At 42.4% G+C, this 24,868-nt stretch overlaps 1 protein-coding gene across 6 annotated transcripts; it reads right to left on the reverse strand.

Moving 5' to 3' along the window:
- Nucleotides 1-14,752: 14,752 nt before the first annotated feature.
- PSMD4 (proteasome 26S subunit ubiquitin receptor, non-ATPase 4) lies at nt 14,753-23,590 on the reverse strand. Of its 6 annotated transcripts, none has more exons than XM_070266381.1 (11): nt 23,445-23,560; nt 20,642-20,724; nt 19,066-19,206; nt 17,817-17,931; nt 17,326-17,412; nt 17,014-17,082; nt 16,628-16,843; nt 16,135-16,243; nt 15,829-15,960; nt 15,676-15,743; nt 14,753-15,058 (listed from the first exon to the last, which is right to left on the reverse strand). In XM_070266381.1, the coding sequence occupies exons 3-11, from the start codon at nt 19,185-19,187 to the stop codon at nt 14,888-14,890; spliced, it is 1,089 nt and encodes a 362-aa protein (XP_070122482.1). In that variant the 5' UTR covers nt 19,188-19,206; nt 20,642-20,724; nt 23,445-23,560; the 3' UTR covers nt 14,753-14,887. The 6 variants fall into 6 exon arrangements, with proteins under 6 accessions (XP_070122482.1, XP_023496048.1, XP_005610002.1 ...); XM_023640280.2 differs by having other exon boundaries at nt 16,126-16,243; nt 23,445-23,522; XM_005609945.4 differs by lacking the exon at nt 20,642-20,724 and having other exon boundaries at nt 16,126-16,243; nt 23,445-23,590.
- Nucleotides 23,591-24,868: the final 1,278 nt, after the last annotated feature.

A 24,868-nucleotide genomic window follows, 5' to 3' on the forward strand; every position in this document is an offset into this window, starting at 1 on the left:
GTACAAAAAAGCTCCCCGCTACCCCACCCCAGCCCGCACCAACCACTGCCTTTAACCCTGCTGCATGTGCCACCTTCCCCGTCCCTGAAACACATTTCTTAAGTAAACCCCATGGGTTTCTGGTCATTTTCATGGATTACAAGGCTTGAATAGTCCATTTTTAAAACTTCAGTCTTGCAGTCAATTCACAGCCTCATCCCTCCCCCAGCTCAGGCTGGACCCACAGCACGGAGACCTGCAATGACGAAGGATGGTAGCCTATTTTTTCTCTCTTCTTTCATCTTCTTCTGCCTCTTGCCTCTGGCTTCTCCAGGGTTGGAATGGTGGGAGAAAGGAAAAGGGGTAAAGTTTAATATGACTGGGGCTGTTAAAGCCCTCTGTATGACAGGTGCCTAAGTGCTGGCTTTCTTTTGTTGTCGAGGGGCGGGATATTTGAGGAGATGCACAGGGCCCTCCACGATGCACGGTTCACTGATGTTTACAGTGCACGCTCCAGCTGACTTCTTGCACAACACCCTGAGCTTCTACCCTACAGCATCTTACCATTAAGATTGTCTTGCCCTGCAGGGGCCCCTCTTGGGCAGGGTTCCATCCAGATAGTTTAAGCCCGGGTACTTTCCACAATGCCCTGTTGGTCCATGGGAAACTTCCACATCCTTACCACGCCAGATGCTGGAAGTGCAGGCTGCCGTCTAGTACTGCCATTCCAGCTCCTGGCTTCAGCCAACCTCCAACATGCCACAGTTGCCAAACCATCAGCAGACACTCATCCTTGTGTTCATATACATCTTCCAAACACCAGTAAACTCATGCCAGGTTAGTCCAGAACTCTCCCATAGTGCTTTGCTTGTGCTCTTTGGCAGCACTGGGACAAAAATTCCACTGCCCAAGAAACATCCAGCCAAGGAGTGAGATGATGCTCGTCTCTGTTTCTTGCAGGCACCCCCAGTCTCTTGGTACTCTTCTTACTTGGTCTGTAGCCTCCGCTCACCTCCGGAAGAATGAGGGAGGAGGAATAATAAAGCCCTCCGAAACAGACCAACGACTCTATCTCCCTGACCCTCATTCCCCTGCCAAATGTCTCATCTTGTATAGGCTGAAGATGATGATAGGGACTGTCATTGTTGGCGGAGTTGTTCTCTTTTGTCTGTCCAGTAAAGGCTCTCTTTACAACGTGGAGTACCTACATGCTCCTCTTTTCTCTTTGAGGACTCAGCTCAAACGCCAAGACAACAGGAGGAATCTCTCTCAGCATCCTGTCACACATGCACTACTACCTTTATTGTTCACAACCACTTTATGAGTTAGGAAAAGGAGGTAATTGAGGCTTAAGGAAGTAAGGAGCTTCTGGTTAAATATGGTGGATTGAGCACACATATTTATCTCTGCTTCCTCCAGAAACTGCATCAAAATGAGAGTAAAGAAATAAAAAAGCAAGGGCCGGCCAGGTGGCACAGTGGTTAAGTTCGCATGTTCCGCTTCTTGGTGGCCCAGGGTTCGCTCGTTCGGATCCTGGGTTCAGACATGGCACCACTTGGCAAAAGGCATGCTGTGGTAGGCGTCCCACATAGAAAGTAGGGAAAGATGGGCACAGATGTTAGTTCAGAGCCAGTCTTCCTCAGCAAAAAGAGGAGGATTGGCGGTAGTTAGCTCAGGGCTAATCTTCCTCAAAAAATAAATAAACAAATAAGTAAATAACATTTAAAAATCACACTATTAGGAAAAAAAAAGAAAGAAATTAAAAAGCAGAAAAGCACCAAGACAAAGAGAGAGAAGACTAGAGCAAATGAGAAATGCAATTTTGAAAAATGGAAAGTCATATGTGTGAGGTTTTAAATCCTAAAGTTTGAATTTTTCCATTCTACGCATGAGCTCAGGTGTGGAAAAACAAAAAGGAACAAAATAATTGTAACCTTAGAATTTGTAAAAACTTAAAAATTAAAAGTTCTTAGTCTTCTGAAAGGAGTGGCAAGAGGATAGGGAAATTCCTTTTTGGGGATAATGACTGGCCCAGGAGAAAAAGTTTACAGAAACTTGAAGACTGGTCCCTCCTCCCTCCCCACACAGTGCGACCACCGGCTGACGGTCTCTGGCCCCTCCGTGGAGCTGCCATTTAGCTCCTTTGGACCTCACACTTAAGCAGGAACAGACAGCCAAGGACCACCAGAGCGCTGAAGGCAGTCTCAAACATAAAACACACAAGTCAAAAGAAAAGGAACCTACAGGGTAACAGATAATGAAAGGAACAGAAGAAAATGTCCAAAAAACTGCAGTTAATATCCTCAGAAAAATAAGAGAAGATACTGCACCCATGATACAAGAATAGGATGCTATTTTTTTAAAGGAACATTCAAAAAATAATAAATACTTCTTGAAAATTAAAAGTATGGAAACAGAAATGACTAATTTAATAAAAGGATTCTAAGATAATGTTGAGGAAATATCCTGGAAGATAGAATAAAAATACAAAAAAAAAAAGGAAAATAAGAAATAAATATAAGAAATTTAGAGGTTCAGTCTAGGAGATAGATTATCTGACTAATAAGAGTCCTGAAAAGAGAACAAACCAAGTAGTTGGTGGGAAAATTATTAAAGAAATAATACAAGAACATTTTCATGAAGGACATGAGTTTCCAGACTGAAAGGGCCCATTAAATGCCCACCACAGTAAATTTTAAAAAAGAAACAAACAAAAATTTTAAAAAATCAAACACTCAAGGGTATATCATCATGAAATTTCAGAGTAAATATTAAGAAGAACTTCTAAAGGCTTCCAGAGAGAAAATCAAGTTGCATACAAAGGATATCCAGTTGCATACTCAGAATGACATCGGATTTCTTAATAATAACCGTGCAAACTATAGAACAGTGGAGTGGTGCCTTCACAATTCTATGCAAACGTTATTTTAAATCTAGAATTCTATACTCCATCAGGACGTCTTTAGCCATGCAAACATAGGAAATTTATTTTCTGTGCTTACTTCCTCAGGAAGCTACTAGATGATAAATTCCACCCAAACAGAGCATGAATCCAAGGAAAATCAAAACATGGTATCTAGGAAACAGGGGATCCTCAGAGAAGAGAAGCAAAGGAATTCCCTGGATGAAGGTGTAGGCAAGGGCCCGGACGACTCTGCAGGCCTCATGCAACCAGTCAGACTGGAAAAGGTCGGCAAACAAGGTCAACAGGCTCCCTACTGTTTGACCAATTTGAGGAAAAGTTTGCACTTCAGACAGAGGGAATGAAAACAAAACAAAACAAACAAACCAACTCAAGGCAACTACAAATTTGAGGAAAAACAAAAATGTGCATAAGAGGCAAATTTAATCATAATACACATGTGGCTTAATTATGAACAAAATTTGCATAATCATAATTATATATGTAATAAACACTAATTTATCCAAAAAATTATTGTCTACTATTGGAAGAAGGGATGAGTGTTGCATGTGGAGTATTTAAAGAACTAAATCCTAATCTTCTATTGTCAAAAGTGTAGATAACAGCTAAAATTGAAAAATTAAGAAATAGCCATATAGGTTTATTATTTAGCAACAAAGAAGTAAATACAGGAAGAACTAGCTAAAGGAATTGAAATTGCTTGCGTCTAGGAGTAGGAGCAAGATACAGAGGGATGGGGCAGGGGCCCACCAATTTTTGTTATGTCTTTGACTCTTAAAACAATATATATCACTTTGCAAAACATTTTATTTTTTATTTTTCCTTATTCTCCCCGGAGCCCCCCACTACATAGTTATATTTTAGTTGTGGGTCCTTCTAGTTGTTGCATGTGGGATGCCCCCTCAGCATGGCTTGACAAGTGGTGCCATGTCCACACCCAGGATCCGAATCAGTGAAACCCTGGGCCGCCAAAGCAGAGAGCGCAAACTTAACCACTCGGCCTGGGGGCCAGCCCCCAAAACATTTTAGATATTAAATTTAAAGCAAGCTAGATGAAAGCAGTAAGTATAGTATACCACTACTTGTGTTTATAAAAGAATGAATATGCTTCTTAATGCAAAGAATATTTTGAGAAAAATAAATGAGAAACTGGCAAAGTGATGGTCTTTAAGGAGGGGAACAGGGTGACTGGTGGAAATGGAAGGGAGACATATTTTCACCATCTACCCACTTATGATGAACAGAAATTTTTAATTTTGATGAAGCACAGTTTATCAATTTTTTCTCTTATGATTTTGTGTTCTAAGGAATCTATATTTTTTTCTAGGGCTTTATAGTTTTAGCTTTTTATTTTTAGGAAGATTAGCCCTGAGCTAACATCTGCTGCCAATCCTCCTCTTTTTGCTGAGGGAGGAAGACTGGCCCTGAGCTGACATCCATGCCATCTTCCTCTACTTTATATGTGGGACCCCTGTCACAGCATGGCTTGCCAAGTGGTGCCATGTCCACACCCGGGATCCAAACCGGCAAACCCTGGCCTGCCAAAGTGGAACATGCGCACTTAACCACTGCACCACTGGGCCGGGCCCTAGTTTTAGATTTTATGTTTAAATCTATGATCCATCTTTAATCAATTTTTTTATATAAGGTAGTAGTTGAGGTTCATTTTTTCCAGGTGTTTATCCAGCTGTTCCAGCACTATTTGTTGAAAATCTTTCTTCATTGAATTACCTTAGCATCTTTTCAAACATCAATTGACTGAATCTGTGTGGAGATAGTTCTGTACTCTCTATTCTGTGTCACTGATCTTTTTGTCCATCCTTATGCCAATACCACACTGTCGACTACTGTAGCTTTACAATCATCTTGAAACTGAAAGACGATTAATTGACATCTGTAACTGTAAATTTAGAATTCTCCACCCAGTGAAAATATCCTTCAACATGAAGGCAAAACAATGACATTTTCAGACGGACAAAAGTTCTTCAGACTAAAGGAAAATGATCCCAGATGGAAGCATGGAACTACAGGGAGGAATAAAGATCACTAGGAAAAGTGTCACTCATGTAACTCAGATTACATTTCATAGTTCCCAGCATCTCCTCTCTCCCCCAGGGCGTGGTGCAGTCAATGCTGCATTTTGATGTGCTTTAATAGGCCTTGCTGTCACAGATGACACGAAAGGTGGGAAATCCATCTGGGATCTACAAGGAGACATGATCAGGAATAGTGTCTGTGGGGCTTTTACAGAAAATTTCTGTCAGTGAAGACATCTGTTTCAGTCACAGCTTTTATAACCAGAATCTGCAAATCCACAAACTCATAAATGATCAATTTTTGGTGAAATAGATTAATTCCTGAGCCTAAGATATGGCAGGAAACCTCATTTTGTGCCATGTAAGACTTGTATCACCTCATTTCATTGGCACTTTCAGTGTTATTTAGTAGAATAATTTTTATGAAAGTCTGACATTTATACATGATACAATATTCTAAATTTCAAATTTTTCTTTAAGAGAGAAAATCCTGTCAAGTATGCAAACTACATATATTTTTAATATTTCTGACCAACTTCTCAGTATCCATATCTAGAACATTCCACTGAACTTCTGGTGTGAGAGAAAAATACTTTCTTGGAAATGTTTCCTTGCACTAGTTTGAAAGGGCTATGTCTGTTCTAAGTTACATTTATTATGCATCTATGAGCAGATCAACATGGGCCTCCATGAAATGCTTATGAAACAATTAGAAGTATAAACTGCGGCTGGCCAGGTGGTGTAGTGGTTTTCTCATGCTCTGCTTCAGCAGCCTTTTGTTTGCAGGTTTGCATTTGGAGCGTGGACCTAGCACCACTTGTCAAGCCATGCTGTGGCAGCATCCCACATAAAATAGAGGGAGAAGGGCATGGATGTTAGCTCAGTGACAATCGTCCTCAAGCAAAAAGATGTTAGCTCAGGGCCAATCTTCCTCATCAAAAAAAAGTACGAACCATAAAAGAAATAAGAATCTGGAGTCACATCCATGGCAGATAATGTTTCTCCACAATTGGCACATGAATGGATGGATGGATGGACGAATAAGGTCTTATTCAATGGATTTGAATCTTAACATTCCCTGATATTGTTCTCATAACCTCTATTTTCTTCGAAATTCTTTCAATGTGAACTAAGGATTTTATCAATTTTAGTACCAAAATTTGTGATAAAATTCAAAGTGACATTTCCTAAAAGCAGTAGATCAGAGATTGATTTTGTTTCTGATGAGCTATGGGTTGTTTTTTTTTTGTTCGAAAAATGCAGAATTTTCTACATTTGTTATAGCACTTCAGAGAGGTCTCTATGAGCATTGAAACCATCTATTAAGTGTATAAATTGTCCATTCCTCTCTCACATAATATGAAAATAGTGTGATCATTGAAACATGTCAGTTTTACCTGAGATGATGATTTAAAATGCAGATTGATTATCCTGCCCAAGATGTCCTGAACTAGTATGTCCCTTAGAACCAGAAGTGACATTTGACTGAATCCCCCAGTGATTTTTAGGTGTCCTAATGGAATCTGTGAGAAAAACACATCTTGGGTTACTCTGATGTGTTTTCAATTACAATAACTTATTTTGCATTAAATTTGTCCTTTCAGGGAAGGAAGTTACTTTTCTCTCATAGCTCTGAGGTGCATATCACTATTTCAAACAATACTTCATTCTATTTTTTCATCATTATAGTCTTATCTCACTTGTCATATTGCTCTGATTTCCCTATCCTTACTTATCAGATGATGGCCTTATATTTTGTTCATATTTTAACTCTATTTGATCCTCAGGAAGAGCAGTAGAAGAAGATCTCACAAGTATTGGTCAAAATATGACACTGGAGTATAAAATCTGAAGAAAAATATACTTTAAAAAATGATGTGAAAATTGGCCAAAAACAGAAACAATAAAGACTAAAAAGTAAAGAAGTAATTGTGCAATTTAAGAAATTTAAAAAATAGTAGAGTAAACCCAAGAAAATGGCAGCATATAATAGAATTCCAGGCTGATATTTGTTTTCCCTTAAGACTTAAGATAGAGTTCCAATGTGTTTTTGTATCTATTGTTGCTGATTAGAAGCCTGTTGTCAGTCTGATCTCTTTTCTCTTTCTTTCTTTGGTAGATAATCTATCTTTTCTCTCACTCTAATGTGTGTAGGTGGGATGATAGGAGAGGATGAATTTGGGATATTTTGAGGAGGTAAAAGGACTTTAAAACCGGGATTTCAACACTGCTTGACAGTAAGGATGAAAGAAAAGAGAAAAACCAAAGATGATTCATTCCCATTAGAAAAAAACAAAAACAGGAAGAACAGGTATGGGGGGAAAGAAGATGAGATGGGTTGGGTGCTGTGAACATCCAAGTGAAGATTCTGTGTCTCGATGGCTCTATGGGTTTGAAACTGGAAGGGGTTTCCAGACATAGGTTGAAGCTAGATGTAGGCGTCAGCAGCATAAAAATGTGATAGATGTTGGATAGATGTCACCCAGAGAATGAGACGTCAGGGATGTCGAGAACAAGCGGGTATGGAGTGAGAAGTAAGAGAGCCCAGGATGGAACGCCCAAGGAATACTAACATCTAAAGAGCAGAAAAGGAGAAGCCTAAGAAAGTTGAAACAGTGGGGTCAAAAAGATGGGAGTGGAAAGAGTGGAGTGTGCTGTCACCGAAGCTAGGATAAGGAACGAGTTTCAAGAAGGAAATGTCTAACCATGTCAAATGCTGTGAAGAGGGCAAATTAAGGTTAGATTTGGTAAAGAGGATGTCACTGGTGACCTTGGCCAGAGGTTTCTTCAGGGATGCAGGGAGTGGAGGAAGAGTGACGTTGCACGGTGAGCTGAAGGTGAGGAGGTGGAGCGGGCAGAGCAGACCGCTGTTTGGAATAGCTTAGGTGTGAAAAAGAAAGAGATGGGGGGCTAAAAAGAGGAGGGGGAATTTCATTGTATTTTTTAAAGACAAGATTTGAGTTTGTCTGATTACACAAGTAGTTACATATTCTTTTCGTAAAACTTGGAAGGCACAGAAAAGTGCAAAGAATAGATGATTCTACAAACCCAGCTGACAGAGGTGACAACTATTCATCCTAGTTGATGGTCCTTTAACTCACCCACATATATTTGAAGAAAAATTGGCAGCTTTGAAGGATTCTTGTCTCATTTCCTATATCATTAGCATTTTCCATTTCAATAATCCATAATATTTTTTGTTATTTATTATAAACGAAATAAATGTTCATTGTAAAATAAACTGTCAGTAAAGTATAGTCTCAGGTAAGGTAATTTGTAGCATAGACTCAAAGCATGTACACTGAGAGGAAAGCACTGGCAGAACAGATATTGAAGACAGGAGAGACTCAGGAGAGAGGGTGTCACTGATGCCTGGAAGTGCTGGGGGAGGGATTCAGCGCTGCCTGCCAGATGGCCTTGACTCCCTCTGTAAGGAAGATGGACTTGTTCCACTGAAAGGGATAGGGAAGTAGACGAAGGTATGAAGAAGCTGCTGCAGGGAAGTGGTGAGAGGGCTGCCCAGGGTCACCGAGGGCTGCTGAGAATGGGAAACAGCTGTTCTCAGGTGGCTCACCTTCCAGTGAGATAAACCTGGGTTTTGATCCTGGTTCTGCCCCCTAATTAGCTAAGTGTCCATGGCCAAATTACCTAACCTCTGTGAACTTCAGAAGTCCAGAAGAAAAGTTGAAAAGGTAGATGGTTGAGAACCATTCCATAAGAGTTTAAGCTGGGTAAGTCTGCAGTAAAAAGGAGCTTGGGAGATGAAGTCATTGGCAAAATGGTGGTTTCAGTGATAGATTATGAGGTCTTTGCTCATTAGAGATGGAACAGATTAGAGATTAGAGATCAACACCTATAAAATGCCCAAAGCCGTATACACTCAACGATTGAGATTTAATAAGAAGAAGCTAACAGCAAAAGAAAAGGAATGAGTTCAAAGAAGTGAAGTTACTTTTATATTTTCCTGTTCTACAAAAGTTATGTATTTGACATTTTGAAACATTAATAAAAACAAAGCCCCCAAAATCTGTGTTTCTATCCCCAAGAAATAAATACTATGACGTTTTCACTTATGTCTCGCCAGTCCTTGTATTAAGCTGGAAAACGATAGGTATAATTAAACATTTAAGAGCACGGACTCTAGAGCCAGACTCCCGGGGTACAGTCCTCTGTCACTTCCAAGCTGTAGAACAGCAGTTCTCAAACTTCTTGTTCTCAGAATCTCTTTACACTCTTAAAAATTGAAGATTCCCAAGAGCTTTTTTTAAATGAGTTTACATATACTGATGCTTACTATATTAGAAACTAAAACAGAAAAGTTTTAAGTATTAATCCATTTAAAAATAATAAACCCATTACATGTTAACATACTTTTGTTTTTATGAAAAATATATTTTCCAAAACAAAAGTTTAATGAGAAGGGTGCACTGAGAAGTGCACTAATGAGGAGGACTTGCAATTTTGCAAATCTCTTTAATAGAAGATGCCTGGATACTCATATCTGCTTCTGCATTCAATCTGTTGCAATATGTTGTTTTGACTGAAGAATATAAAGAAAATCCACCCTCACAAATATGTTATTGAAAAAAGGGAGGACTATTTCAAAAGCCTTTTCAGATAACTGTGGATATTCTTTTTTGATACTACACCAAAACTTAATACATAGTTGTTTCTTAAGCGTTAGTTGCAATGTGGAATCTGAAACAATATCCATGAACTTTTTGTAATCTGTAACACTTGAATATATTGCTTTGTCTTGCATTTGGAATGGATCATTTGGAGGATATCAGTTCAATGCATAATGCAGATCTTTCAAATGTTGACATATTACAATTTTGACATAGAAAAAATGTATTAATAGCATCTATCTCAAAAATTTTGAGAATGTCAAGTTCACAGTAGTATATACAGGTTTTCCAAAATTCGAAATTTTACTTGAGAGCTCAAAGTTTATCAATAACAATACTGTCAGCTGTCTTCCTTGAAGTGAGGTTCATTTCATTTTGTTTTTTTTTTAGAAAATGTTTGCCAAATATCCAAGTCTGAATAACCCTAAGTGTGTCTGGCAGTTGTTCTTGTAAGTAAAAATGTTGTTCTGTGGAGCTAGCCCCAATGGCCTATTGGTTAAAGTTTGGCATGCTCCACTTCAGCAGCCCAGGTTCGGTTCCCGGGTGCAGAACCACACTACTTTGTCAGTAGCCATGCTGTGGTAGCAGCTCACAAAAAAGAACCAGAAGAACTTACAACTCAGATATACAACTATGTACTGAGGGCTTTAAAAAACAAAAAGATTGGCAACAGATGTTAGCTCAGAGTGAATCTCTACCAGCAAAATGTTGTTGTGAAAACAATGGCTAGTTCATCCCACAACTCACACAATCACACAAGTGCTTTTCCTCAGGACAATCACTGTATTCCAGTATGCAGCAAAAGTGCTGCGTGTGTATTTCTCACTTTACCTCAGCAAATGTTAAAGCTGCATACACTCAACGATTGAGATTTAATAAAATTAATATATTTTACTGCTTCACCAAGGACAGGTTTTTGGTTTTTTTTTTGCTTTTTTAAACCACGAGTATGTGGGGTGAAGAATTCAAGGATCACCAGTACAATCTGGGGCCATTGCTTTGGACTTGTTGGATTTGCTAAGGCACCAAGTTTTATTACCCCCATTACTTTTGCTTCAGTGCAAATGCCAACATAGTGGAAGAGGCAAGTAACATCACAGTATTATTATGAAACTAGTTCTGACTGCACAAACCCCCTGAAAGGGTCTGGGGGACCCCTGGGGGTTTATGGTCCACTTTCAGAAACATCATTGTAGAGTTAGGCTACCTAGCGTCTCCAGATTTGTTTCCTCATTTATAAAATAAGATTAACAATGCTACAGCTACCTCATGGTGTTATGAAAACTAAATTATTTAAAACATGTAAAGCATTTAGAATAGTCCTGGCACATTACACTATGTAAACATTTGCTAATATTATGATCACATATCCAATGTCATTAAATGTTCTTCCAAATAAACTTATCAACAGTGTATTATTCCATATTAATGTAACATAATTGTTAGATATTAGGTTGTTTCCAACTTTTCCAATATCCTGGTACATAAGTCCTTGGCACTTCCCTGATTATTTAAACTCCTAAAGTGAAATTGCCCAAAGAGTACACACACTTCTTCACAGTACTGTTGAATAGTGTACAGGGAATATCAAAGTGGGAGAGTTGAAAAGATGGGGGTCTATGGGCCAAGGGAGAATGTCATCAGCAGGGAGCACTTCTTAAGGTGGACACAATCCACCATGTGGGTGGAGCCACAAGTGTGAAAGAATGAACTGTGATGATGATCTCTGAACTGGAAGAGGCCAAGGTGTTGGCTGAGTCATCTTCATGAACACTGAAGTCTTGGCATGCAGAGGACCAGAAGATTGAGACAGAGGTCCTGTCATTACTTGATGGGCAGGCTCTGCCAGAGCATGATTTCGCTCAGGGAACCACACCCAGGTCCAGGAAAGCCAAAGTGACCAACACCTTTATAATCAACACCTATAAGATGCCCAAGCCCTAGATGATGGGCCATTTCTTTCCAGTTATATTTGATTAAAAAATACTAGTCTCCCAAAAAACAGACACAAGTATCTACAAAGTCATTATTCAGACATGGAACTCATTCAATATGAATATAATGTAAGCACAAAGCATTTCCAGCCGCACTTTGTGGAATCTCCTTTACATTTAGGCTTTAAGGTCTGACTTCGGGATACTGAAAATGAAATTCATGGAACCTTGACCCACGCAGAAGTAACAGTGCAGATCACTGGGTAAAGGAGGGATTTTTCAGTAAACAATGCTGTAACAAATGGTTTTCCACATCAAAAAACTGAAATTGAGGGCCGGCCCCATGGCTGAGTAGCTAAGTTCGAGCGCTCTGCTTTGGCGGCCCAGGGTTTCACCAGTTCGGATCCTGGTCGCAGACATGGCACCGCTCATCAGCCCACGCTGAGGTGGCGTCCCACATGCCAAAAAATATATATATATGCAACTACATACTGGGGGGATTTAGGGAGAAAAAGCAGAAAAAAAAAAAAGAAGATTGGCAACAGTTGTTAGCTCAGGTGCCAATCTTTAAAAAAAACAACAACAAAAAACACCCGAAATTGGATCCCTATCTCAATGTACACAAAAATCAGCTCTAGATGGAATAAGGAATTTCTACTTGAAAGACAAAACCATCAAACTTTAAAAAGAAAACAGGGGCTGGCCCAGCGGTGCAGGGATTAAGTGCGCACGTTCCGCTTCAGCGGCCCGGGGTTCACCAGTTCAGATCCGGGATGCGGACACGGCACCACCTGGCAAGCCATGCTGTGGTAGGCGTCCCACATATAAAGAAGAGGAAGATGGGCATGGATGTTAGCTCAGGGCCGGTCTTCCTCAGCAAAAAGAGGAGGATTGAGAGCTGATGTTAGCTCAGGGCTAATCTTCCTCAAAAATAAAGAAAACAAAGTATCTTTCTGACCTCTGGAAGAGTTTACTGGACACAAGAAACACTAACCTTGAAAGAAAAGATTGAGAAATTGGACATTAAAATTAAGAACTTTGCTCACTAAAGGGCACCTTTAAAACAGTGAGAGAAAGTCATAAATAGGGAGAACATATTTGCAACACATATAACCAATAATGATTTAGTATCACAAATAGCTAATGATCTCCTACAAATGAGCTCCTTTTCATCAATGAAAAAACCCTGGGGCTAGCCCAGAGGCACAGTGGTTAACTTCACACCCTCCGCTTCAGGAGTCTGGGGTTCACAGGTTTGGATACCAGGCTCGGACCTACACACTGTTCATCAAGCCATGCTGTGGTGGTGTCCAAAATACAAAATAGAGGAAGATGGGCACAGATGTTAGCTCAGGGACAATCTTCCTCAAGCAAAAAGAGGAAGATTGGCAATGGATGTTAGCTCAGGGCCAATCTTCCTCACACACACTCAAAAAAAAGAAAAAAAAAAAGACAACCCAATAGAAAAATGGCCAAAAGACACAAAGAGATATTTCACAAAAATGGAAATATAAAGACCTATGAAAAAATACAAAAAGATGATTAATCTCATTAGTAATCAGGGAACTGCAAATCAAGACCACAGAGTTATTTTATCCTCACTAGACTGGCAGAAATTAAGAAGTCGTAACAATACCAAGGGCTGGAAAGAATATGGTCAATAGGAATTCTTATACTGCAGGAGGGAGTGTAAATTTGTACAACCACTTTGAAAAATAATTCAGCATTATCCTGTAAAGTATCCTAAAGAAATTCTTGCACAGGTCCATCAGGAGAGATGTACAAAAAACTCCACTGTAACCTGCTGATAATAGAAAAATAACTGAAAGCAACGCACATGTCCATCAACAGGCAAACGGGTAGGCTGTAATATATTCACAGAATGTAATGCTATACAACCATGCAAAATGAATGAATAATGGCTCCATGCAACAACTCTGATGAACCTCAGAAACAACACGTTTGTTTAAAAACTAAGTCCCAGAAGTCTCACAGTATAAAACTATTCTTTATAAAGCTCAAAAACAGCAAACTAGGGGCCGGCCCCATGGCCGAGTGGTTAAGTTCGCACGCTCCGCTTCGGCAGCCCAGGGTTCAGATCCTGGGCACGGACATGGCACTGCTCAGTAGGCCATGCTGAGGCGGCATCCCACATGCCACCACTAGAAGGACCGCAACTAAAATACAACTATGCTCTGGGGGGCTAGGGGGAGGAAAAAAGCAGGAAAAAAACCCAGCAAACTAAACATATTCTGGCCAGGAATCTGTACATATAGGAGAAAGCTATAAAGGGAAAAAATGCTAAGTGTAAAATTCAGGATAATAGTTGTCTCTGAGGAGGACATAGAAGTGGGCTCCAGAAGGCACAGGTAGTGGCAAGCCATCAGTAATATTCTACTACTTAAATTGAGTAGCTCCAGATATGGTCATTTTGTTGTTATGCTTCATGATTTATATATAGGTTAAGGAATTTAAGTGTCAAATATTATTTACCTCTTTAAATATAATAAAGAGGAGATTAGGTGAATTTTGCATTCTATTCCATACCTTACAAAGAAACCTTTCTCTAAATTTGGTGCTCCAAGGTGATGCACCATGTTTATCCTGGGGCTTCAGACTCCACCTTGTGCAAGGCAGGCCTCAAGGATCCCTGATCTTCCATGTTCTGACTACTGCCTTCTCTCCCTCTCTGTCTCCTGCCACTCAGGCAACCAGTCTCTGAGCTACTCAGTTCCTCCAGAGCTCCTCCACACCATCAGCACAGACTGTTCTTATTGAAGGGATACATCCCCATCCCCTCCCCGTTGGCTGATTCACTTTTTGCCCTGTGAGAAGGCTCAAATGTTATCTCCAGGAACCTTCCCAGACGCGGCGAGTTTGCCGTTTCTCCTTGCTGTTTCCACAGTGCCTTGTTCATGCTTCTCTGTGGGCACTTAGCAGACAGGGGTAACTGCTCACTTACATGCTGGCCCTTCCCTGGGCTCTGGGTCCCCAAAGGCCAGTACTGTTTTCTAGTCACCTCTGTGGCCCCAGTGCCTAACACACACAGTAGCTCTCAGCAAAACTTCTCTAAATGCGAAAGTGAAATAGCCCCAGGGCAGTAAAAATGTAAGGAGGGACTCTCATGGGTGGAGATGGGAGGAAGGCGGGTGGGTCAGGATTTAGAGACCAGGTAGTGGAGACATAGAGAAGAATGCCCTCCTTCAGAAGGCCAGGTACTCCTCCCCTCTTGCACACTCAAAGCCACCACTATTTGAAGCAAAAAAGAAAAAAAAGTTGCCAAGCTTTATTTAGGTTGTAATGGTTCCAGTTAACATATCTAACTGCATGTCCCACCCCGGCCTATGCAGCACCATGAGCAGGCTCAGCCACCCTTTCCCTCCAGTCTCACTTCTTGTCCTCCTCCTTCTTGTCTTTCTTGTTATCCTTGGTGGCCTGGGAAGCCAGGGAGCCCATGGCATTTCGAATGGCCTCGTTGTTGGGATCCACGCCTGGAAGGTTCTCCAGGACACTCTGAAGGAACTCAGGATCCTGCATCACGTCATAATCATCCTCCTCCTGGAAAAGGGCAGTGTCAGCTTGTGGCAGGGGGCAGGCCGGCCGGGGAGCAGGCAAATGTAAGGGACACAAGCATGCTCCTGCCTGAGCTCTCTCTCCACCTGATGTCTAGGGGTGGGGGCACCTCTGGCCACAGGTAGGATGGACGATTCAGGAAAATACCCAGTGCCTCTATATGGTATGAACTCTAACACTTAGTACTGTCCAGATAGAGGAGAAGTCTAATTCTGCTTCCTGAGCTCAAAGAGTAAAAACAGATGCCATCACATTAAGGTTTCCTGCTATCAGACAGCCACTCCTCCTTTTTCTTTTTCCTAGATCCTTTTCACCCTCCTGGGAAGATGATACCCTAGAGAACTGTCCAGACTGCTCCCACCAGCAAGGAAGGAAAATTACAGAAAACTAGCACACTTCTCCAACTCTGAGCACTAGCATTCTATTGCCCTAGCAAGGTTTATGTACAAGAAACGTACATCCATGTGTTTCTTCCCTTCTGCTCCTCCAAGAGCTCATCTATGAAGCTCTGAGAGGACTGGTCCCAGGCCCAGAGGGCTAAGGATCTGAACACAAGGGGATTTTAAGCCTGATAGGGGCAGGGAGTCACCGCTGGCGCTCACCTTAGCAGGCTCAGATGTGTCCATGGCTGAACTAGCATCAATGTCAGCTGATTCCGCCTGGCCGAACTCTGAGGAAAACAGGTCAATCTGTTCAGTTCCATTTCCCCACCCCAACCTCTCTGCCTAAGCACTACCACCCAGGCCGTGGCTCACCTGCGCCCTGCAGGGACATCTGCATGGCATAAGCGATCTGCTCTTCTTCAGTCATACTGCTTAGGTCAGGGAGCCCAGTGCGGCTGAACTCCTGCTGGCTGATGGTCATCTTAAGCAGGGCATCGTCTGAGTCTGGGAAAAGGAAGAGTGGCAGGGTAGAACTGATGCCACATTGTACACAGATCCACTCCCAGACCACTCCCTCAGCCCATATATGCCGGACCTCCCCACTCCCTCCCCAGTGTCTACACCCAGCTTCTACTGAGCACTCTGCAGTCCCGGGACTTCAGATTCCACCTCTTTCACCTTCAGTCCCAGTCGTAGCAATCCCAGCCTCAGCAGCAGAGGCTGCAGCTGCCCGCCGTGCTTCCTCCTCCTGCCGCTGTCGCTGCTCTTCCATAGAAACACGAAGGGCCTGATGGAGGGCAGGGCAAGGTCAGACATTCTCCTACCCTCACTCCTACCAGGTGCTAGAGAAGCCAGCTGAGGGGTGGGAAAGGAGTATAAAGGGGGTTTCTGGTTTATGCATATGAGGAAGAAGCTGGAGAGAAAAGAGGCGATATAGGAAAAAAGGAAGGACTTGGGAGAAGCCTGGGGTTTAATCAGGAGAAACAACCGAGAGAGGCTGACATTGGTGTCCCTAAAGGTCAGATAGATTTATGGGGAAGAGAAACCAAAAGGGGGTCTGGGAGAATGAGCGACAGTGTTTAGGACTGTCTAGCCCTAGAGAAACTGTGACGTGTGGGTGTGTCAGTAAAGGAGGACCCTTGGACTCTACCTGAGGTCAACGTTTGCTCACCAGGGCTAGCTCAGGATCGGCACTGGGATCCACTCCAAATTCAAAGTCACTGGCACCAAGACCCAGCATGGCACCGCCTTCACCAGCCAGAATCGGAGAACTGATGAGGGCATCAGCCAAACTGGGCCCTGGAGGCACTGTCACCAGATGAGAACCGGTTCCATCTTTGCCATTCAATGTGTTTACAAAGGCTGTCAGCTTTTCTGTGTTCACCTCCTGGGGGAGGGAAGAACACACGAGGCTGTCCTTCCTGACCCACTCCCCATTCTCGGCCATTGCAGTGCTTGTCTGTAGCTGCTCCCACAGTGCAGGCATGCCTCTGGGTAAGGACTATTGTCTGTTTACAACCACATCAAGTCAATGCCCCCCAACCAGTCCTTACTCACCTCTTCCCCAAAATTGATAATGTCAACATTTACTTTCTCCTTCTTGAGGCGTTTAGCCAGTTTCACCAGCTGGGAAGAAGGGGAGAGAGACAAGGAAATCTGTTCCACACTGTGAGGGGAAATGACATACCTCACAAAATCATACAGAAATCAGCCGACCTCCCTAAGGTCCCCCAACAAAACACCAAATTCTGCACATCCACCCTTCCGCAAAGTGAGGAACCAAATGCCTCTGCCAGGCTCTCCTAAGGGCTGAAAGACCCCATTCCCAAACATGCACTGCCCAAATTCCCCATTGTCACTTGGACTCACATCCTTCTCATTGTCCTCTACCGGGCTTCCCACAAAGGCAATGATGCGCATCTTGTGATTCTTGCCTTGTCGGTGCTTCAGAGCCAGCTTGTAAAGGAAGAGGAAGTTCTCAGTCAGCCAGAGGAATCACCTAGCTCTTTCCTCTGTCACTCTCTTCTTTTTTTCTTATGATTTTCTATGTACCTCAAGTCTACCATCATGCTCACACAAGGTCTAAACCCCCTCCTCCACCCTTCTCTTCTTGCTGTGCCTCTCTGTGGATAAGGCGAGGGAGGGGGTCAATTCTCGATTCTAGGGACTTTTCCCTTCACAATCCTCACTGACGCTGGGATTCATCCTACCAGCCCACCCATCCTTTCTACTCCTTTCTCTAGGTCATCTCTCTTCCATTGCTCTGGTTCTAGCTGAAGATTCCAGGGAAGAAATGAACAACATTGAAGGCAGAACCTCAGAGCAAGGAGGAACAATCCAAGGGATCCAGTAGGACTTACGTGTGCCACACGGATGCCAGTGCAAAAGGTGATCTTGCCCTTGGGTTGGACAGTGTGGAGCTTGGACAGGATGCGGCCGGTGTCAGGGGTAAGTGTGGTCAGCACTTCACAATCACTGGGATGTGGGGAAAGCATTTCCACGATTTTAAGTCAGGACAAGTGCTTCCAAATTGACTCATCTTTTCTTTAGAGACCTTGATAATAACTGTAATCTCTATTTTTCTTAATCAAACATCTAGCGTTTAGAGAGCAGATCTTAAAAGTACTCATCACGAGGAAAAGAAATTGTAACTTTGTGAGATAGAGATATTAACTAAACCTACTGAGATATTGATATTAAATAATTTATTGCGGTAATCATTTCACTATATATATAGATATCAAATCATTGCTGTACACCTTAATACAATGTTATATGTCAATTATATCTCAACAAAACTGGAAAAAAACATCTAGTGTTTAGTAGCTATGAAGCACAGAAAATATGAAGTGTTTGATTTTGTAATCCTCCCAGTGTTCCCCAAAATGCTCTCACGTTATCTTGTTCTCAGGGCCCTGATGATCCACCACGACAGCTGGATGCTACTTTGTATTTCTCCCATCCTCCCTATTTCTAGACCCATTTCCAGCTAACTACATGTATAATGGGATGGAAGGTTATCCATTTGAGGATTATCAGTTCCTAAAACAAATCACTTTGGGGTAAAAGATGTGTGATATATGTCCGGGGGCTCTGATCCAAAATCATTTTTCATTGACTTTAAAATATACTGTGAAATTTTACCCCAGGAGCTTTAGCTTCATAGCTGTATTAAATTCAGGTTAATATTAACAAGTTGCTATTTATATTTACACTGAGTAGTGAAGAAGGTAGTCAAGGAAGGCGATGGGCAAAAGCAGCCTGTGGAATCTACAAAAAGGTAGCAACCTGGGGGCTGGCCCCGTGGCCGAGTGGTTAAGTTCACGCACTCCACTGCAGGCGACCCAGTGTTTCGTTGGTTTGAATCCTGGGCGCGGACATGACACTGCTCATCAGACCACGCTGAGGCAGCGTCTCACATGCCACAACTAGAAGGACCCACAACGAAGAATATACAACTATGTGCCGGGGGTCTTTGGGGAGAAAAAGGAAAAAATGAAATCTAAAAAAAAAAACAAAAAAAAGGTAGCAACCTGGATACCAAGGCAGGTCACATGTGGGACACCACCCACCCACCTACTGAGCCCCATCCTCCTTTGTCCCACGTACTTGGCCAAGGTGATGAGGCCCACGTTGTTTTCAGGGTTGCTGCGGGTTTTGGAGTGACATACTATGTTAACGGCGTCCTGTTGGGCCTGCAGCCTGGTGGGTAAGAAGTCCCCATTCCGCATATACTCACTGTTGTCCACACTGTCAGATTAGGAGTGAAGGAGGAGAGGGAAGACATATTGTAGGATCTCTGAGGCATTCTCTCCAGTTCCAGGGACCCCCACCTCCTTCAACACTCCCCTGTGAGGGGCATTGTGGTGTATGGCAGTGGCTCACAGTCTTTGTGGAAAACAGAAAACACCTGCAGGATTTTCTTCTTCAATATACAGATGACCAAGCCTTACTCCAGACTTACTGACTCAAAATGACCAAAAGAGGAAAAAATTTCAAATCTCCACTCCACAAGTGGTTCTGATAAGCACCAAAGGTTGCAACCTACTGATGTACCACAATCACCTTTTTATAAGGTGCATTTAAGTATTACTAAGCATTGTCATGGGTGAATATGCTACGTTAAATTAAGATGGGAGTATTCCAAAGGTAGGAAATGAAGATGGCAACTTAAAAATATTTAAAATATAACCCACTTGGCAGCACTGAGTGCAAGAAAGCACAATGCAACCATGTGATTAAATGTTTAACAGCTTTGGCAGTTGGAGTGAACTACAAACATGAGCTTTCATAGATGAGGGGTCTCACCTCTTCTATCCCTGCAACTTTTCACAATCTACAAGAATCCAAACCACATGCAATACAAGCTCCAGCTTCCCAGAGACCACAAGAAGGCAGGTAAGTGAAGCAGTTATGTAAGTCCCTGAACAGGATCAATTCTTTCTTTTTTGAGGAAGATTAGCCCTGAGTGAACTGCTGCCAATCCTCCTCTTTTTTCTGAGGAAGACTGGCCCTGAGCTAACATCTGTGCCCATCTTCCTCTACTTTCTATGTGGGACGCCTACCACAGCATGGCTTGCCAAGTGGTGCCATGTCCGCACCCGGGATCCAAACCGGTGAACCCCGGGCCGCCGAAGCAGAACGTGCGCACTTAACCACTGCACCACCGGGCCGGCCCCATGAACAGGTTCAATTCTTGATGGACCTGAGGTCCCTGAGAACTCTAACAGTCAGTGATTCCGTCTGTGCTGATGGAAGAAAGCAGTGTCCTACATGAGATGCCTCATTTCTACTGGCAAGCAAAATATGGACTTGGGGGAAATTTTCTTCTTTAGTATCCCTCACCTGGCAATAAATACAAACCAGAAATGATGAAGAGTTAATTAAGAAGCTACTGGAAGGCAAGGAGAAAAGGGAGCAAAGGGAAGTGTTCAGGTTGAGGTTCAAATTCCCACTCTGCTACTTACTAATTCCATGATCCTAAGGAAGGTACTTAATTTCTCTAAGGTCCAGTTAGCTCATCTGTAAAATGGGTTTTATTGTACCTACCCTTATAGGATTGATATGAGGATTAAATGCATGGAAAATACTTAGCACAGTGACTAACAGTAAGCATGAAACACAGACTAGTCCTTAAAGTGAAAACTCAATCTATGTGAAGGAGGTCAAAGGCAACTCTACTGACCGTGCACTGTTTTCTTTTTTTCTGGATACACTGCTTCTGATTATTCTCCCAGCAGGGAAGTAACTGCCTCTCTAGCTTCAAATCTAGTGAGTCCAAACATAAAAGACAATGGAGGCTTTGAGGATGGTTCAGATGGAACAGCTACTAAGTATAAGGATTGTGGGCAAGACCAGCAAATGGATAAAGGCTGGAAGAAAGGTGTCAGAGCAAGAAAGGGGGCTTGAGAGATAGTGAGAACTGACAGTTTGTTGTGTAACAGAACCACTAAGAGGGTGATTGGTGGTGGTGTTAAAAACACTATGTAGGGGCCGGCCCGGTGGTGCAGCAGTTAAGTGCACATGTTCCGCTTCTCAGCGGCCCGGGGTTCGCCGGTTCAGATCCCAGGTGCAGACATGGCACAACTTGGCACACCATGCTGTGGTAGGCGTCCCACATAGAAAGTAGAGGAAGATGGGCACAGATGTTAGCTCAGGGCCAGTCTTCCTCAGCAAAAAGAGGAGGACTGGGAAAAAAACACTATGTATGTATCCCTAAAAAACACATTGTTTAATTTTCCCAATTTTGAACTGTATATGATTGGAATAATATATGTATCTCTTGTGACTACTTCTGCTCAACAGTATGTAATTTTTCCCAACAAAAATTAATATCAAAATAAGGGCTTACAATATTATCCACCTAAAGTCTTCATTTAAAAACAGAATATAGGGGCTGGCCTGGAGGCGTGGTCGTTAAGTTCGCCAGCTCTGCTTCAGCGGCCCAGGATTCGCTGGTTGGGATCCTAGGCACAGACCTACACAACGCTCCTCAGGTCATGCTGTGGCAGCATCCCACACAGAAGAACTAGAACTATCTACAACAGGATATATAACTATGTACTGGGGCCTTGGGGAGACAAAAAAACAAAAGAGGAAGATTGGCAACAGATATTAGCTCAGGGCCAATCTTCCTCACCCAAAAAAAAGCATACTTTAAATAAATAAATAAAAATAAAAGGTATTAATTTATTTTTTTTTAATTTTCAATTTTTAATAAACTCCTCCTGAGAATTCTGATGTACAACAAAGTACGAGGTCCTACAGACAAAAGGAGTGGTTCTTATCATTATCCTGTGCCTGAGAAATTACAATAGACCACCAATATGTCTCTCTGGGCCCAATCTTTCCTCCTATACATCGAGACACATCTATATTATTAAATGCCATTTTACAGACAGCTCTGCTTCCACCACCCTCAGGACTTTTTCAGAAGTCCTCTACTGAAGGCTACAGGACAGAAGTCAACCTCCTCAGCTTGACTTTTGTCACTTGACATTTGACATTTCCACCTGGTCCAATCTACTTTCCCATAAAAACAAAAAACTACCTTCAACCAACCACCATCTATCACACCAGTCTCTTCCCTAATCCCTAAATATGCCTGGGGCATTTACACTTCAGTACCTGCATGCCCTCCCCTCTACCTGTAATCACAGCTCCTTCTCAACATTTGTCTAAGTCTCTTCAAGGCCCCTCTTAAATTCTTTCTTTCCTCAAGTACCATGGCAACTAATGTATGCACAGGGCTATACAGTTTACAGAGCACCATCACATACATTTTACCTACTTGTGCTATAAGAAAAGTGGATGTTACTATTATTCCCATTTTATAAAGAAACATTTACTATATTCTCAAGAACACGCAGCTGGTAAACACCAAAACACAGGTTTTGGGATTCCAAATCCTGTCCTCTTTCTACTCTAACCTCTCACCAGAGTTGCCAGATTTAGCAAATAAAAATACAGGACTCCCAGTTAAATGTGAATTTCAGATAAATAACAAACGACTTTTAAGTATGTCTCAGGCAAGATTTGGGACACAGTTATTGCCATTTGCTTATATTAAAGAGTACTGTTCATCTGAAATTCAAACTTAACCAGGCATCCTATATTTTATCTGGCAATGCTATCCTCTCCCCGTCAAAGAAAACTCTTAGGTGTCTGTTCCATACAATTCGCGATTTGTGTATATGTACTATTCTGTATTATATTCTATGCTCACACTTAGAAGAAACTCTTGAAACCTTACAAAAGTTTGTGTCCTCAGCTCCTAATCCAACTCAGAAAACATACTCAGCCCAAGTCTGAGACTGTTGAAGACAGTCAGCTCACCAGAGAAGAGCCTTTGTGTCAGATAGCCCTGGGTTTAAATCCTGGCTCCACCACTTAATTAGCAGTGTGACTTTGGGTAAGTCATTTAAAATTGCTGAGACTCGGTATCTTCATCTGTAAAATGCAGGGATATTTACCTTGAAGTGTTGTGAAGTTTAAGTGAGATAAAGTAAACCAATGTCCGACACATAGAAAGCAACCTATAAACAGCACCTTCGAAGATGATACAGGGAAAGGTAATGGAGTTAGAGTGAATGGGGTAGGGAAGGGATTTATAATCTGTCTTCCTAACATCCTTTACCCTGAGAAGAGGAGGGCAGAAGACTGTAACGATGAGTCCGAGAAGCAGGACTCTGGCTAAAGACAGACCTGAGGCTGGTCTAGAGAAGACGACGCGAAATAGAGAAAGGCAGCAGGGATCGGCCGGTCAATGACTGTCTGCGGGCTGAGGGTTAATGGGGGATACCCCGGGCCTGTCCTCCTCTCTCGGTCCCGGGATGACTCAGGGAGTCCATCGGGCTCCTTCCCTCTCGGCCCAAGGCCGCATCTCGCCCGTCAGCCCCCCACCTCCTCCTCAGGCCCGCCCAGCCTCCGCGCGACATGCACCCCCTACCCAGACCCGCCCCCCACGGAGCCCCGAGGTAGTTCCTCACCAAACCATAGTGCTTTCCAACACCATCTTGCCACCTTCCTCCCCGACTGGTTCTCCTGGACAGCCAAACAACGACTCCTCCAATTGGCCCAGAGCTCACCACCAATCACAGACCTCGGCTCGGCCAGCTGGTTCCGCCTTCGTCCTCCGCGTTGGGTTCTGGGAGTTGTAGGCACAGCCAAAATAGAAAGGACGTTTGTGGGCGGGGGGGACGTTCAAAGAGAGGGCCCCACCTCCACTTTTGGCGCCCCGCAGATTCTCTGGTGGATTACCTGCCGGCGGTATGTAAGAGAAGCTGTGAAGAAGCCTTTGAAAATGCTGTGGATGTATCTGTCCTAGCATTGTCCTTTTCAAAAAGTAGTGGGATGACTAATGACGTCCCACCTCCCTCTGTTCCCCATACCACTTTGTTCATTTAACTACTAAGTCCTTAAACCCCTGAATTGCGTTTGTTTGGGTAGCCTCTCTCCCATTTAATGAAGGGCAGAAAGGTGTCAATCTTTGCAATCCCTGAACCCAGTACAGAGCCTGACACAAGGTAGGTGCCCAGCAAAGGTTTGACAAATCAGTAATTTTAACTAATCTCCCAAGGAATGAATGACAACTATTTTGGTTTGTTAATCAAGAATAACATTCAAAAATGCTTTGTATTACCTTCCCCTACACACACACACACACACACACACACACACACACACACCCCAAGTAAAACTGTAAATTCTAGGTCTCTATCTTGGAGAGAAGGGGGAAAGGAGAGAGGGACCAGGCACGGCTACACCATGAACGCTGTACTTAGAGATGGGAGAGAAGGTTACGTTACCTAGATGTTGGTAAAGTTTTAATGGATATGTTCAAAAGTTATTGGTAACCATCAGAGCTTGTGAAGGAGTAAAATCTCCGTATCACTAGAGGAAAAAAAATCTGTAAATATAACTATAGATAGGAAAGGGGGAAAAAATAAGAAAGCACAGAAAAATAATTAGTGACAAGTTCAAACATAACCAAAATATTTTTAAAACAAGACAAGAATTATCTTTTTTAAAAAACAGCTGCACAATGTAAATAGGAGACACACCAAACTAAGTGACAAAAGGTGAAAATAAAGGAAGAGAAAAAAACAATATATCAGGCAATGGTAATAAACGAAAGCATGTGTAGCTATATTAATATTGTACAAAATAGAAATCAGCACAAATAGCTGAAATCAGATCAAGAGAAGAGTATTTGATAAAATATAAAATTCATCAACAAAAAAATACTGTGGGTTAGTCAGGATAATACAACTCCAAAGACAAGTTGAACATCAGGGATAGCTATAAGTTAGTATTCTGGTAAACATGGAAGTAAACAGAGACAAGTATTCAACCTAAACCAAGGGACTAGGAACTGAATGAATACCGTCATCACTGTTCAGGGAAAACATGG

This window comes from Equus caballus, chromosome 5, assembly GCF_041296265.1.
Source record: "Equus caballus isolate H_3958 breed thoroughbred chromosome 5, TB-T2T, whole genome shotgun sequence".
Classification (NCBI taxonomy): Eukaryota; Metazoa; Chordata; class Mammalia; order Perissodactyla; family Equidae; genus Equus; species Equus caballus.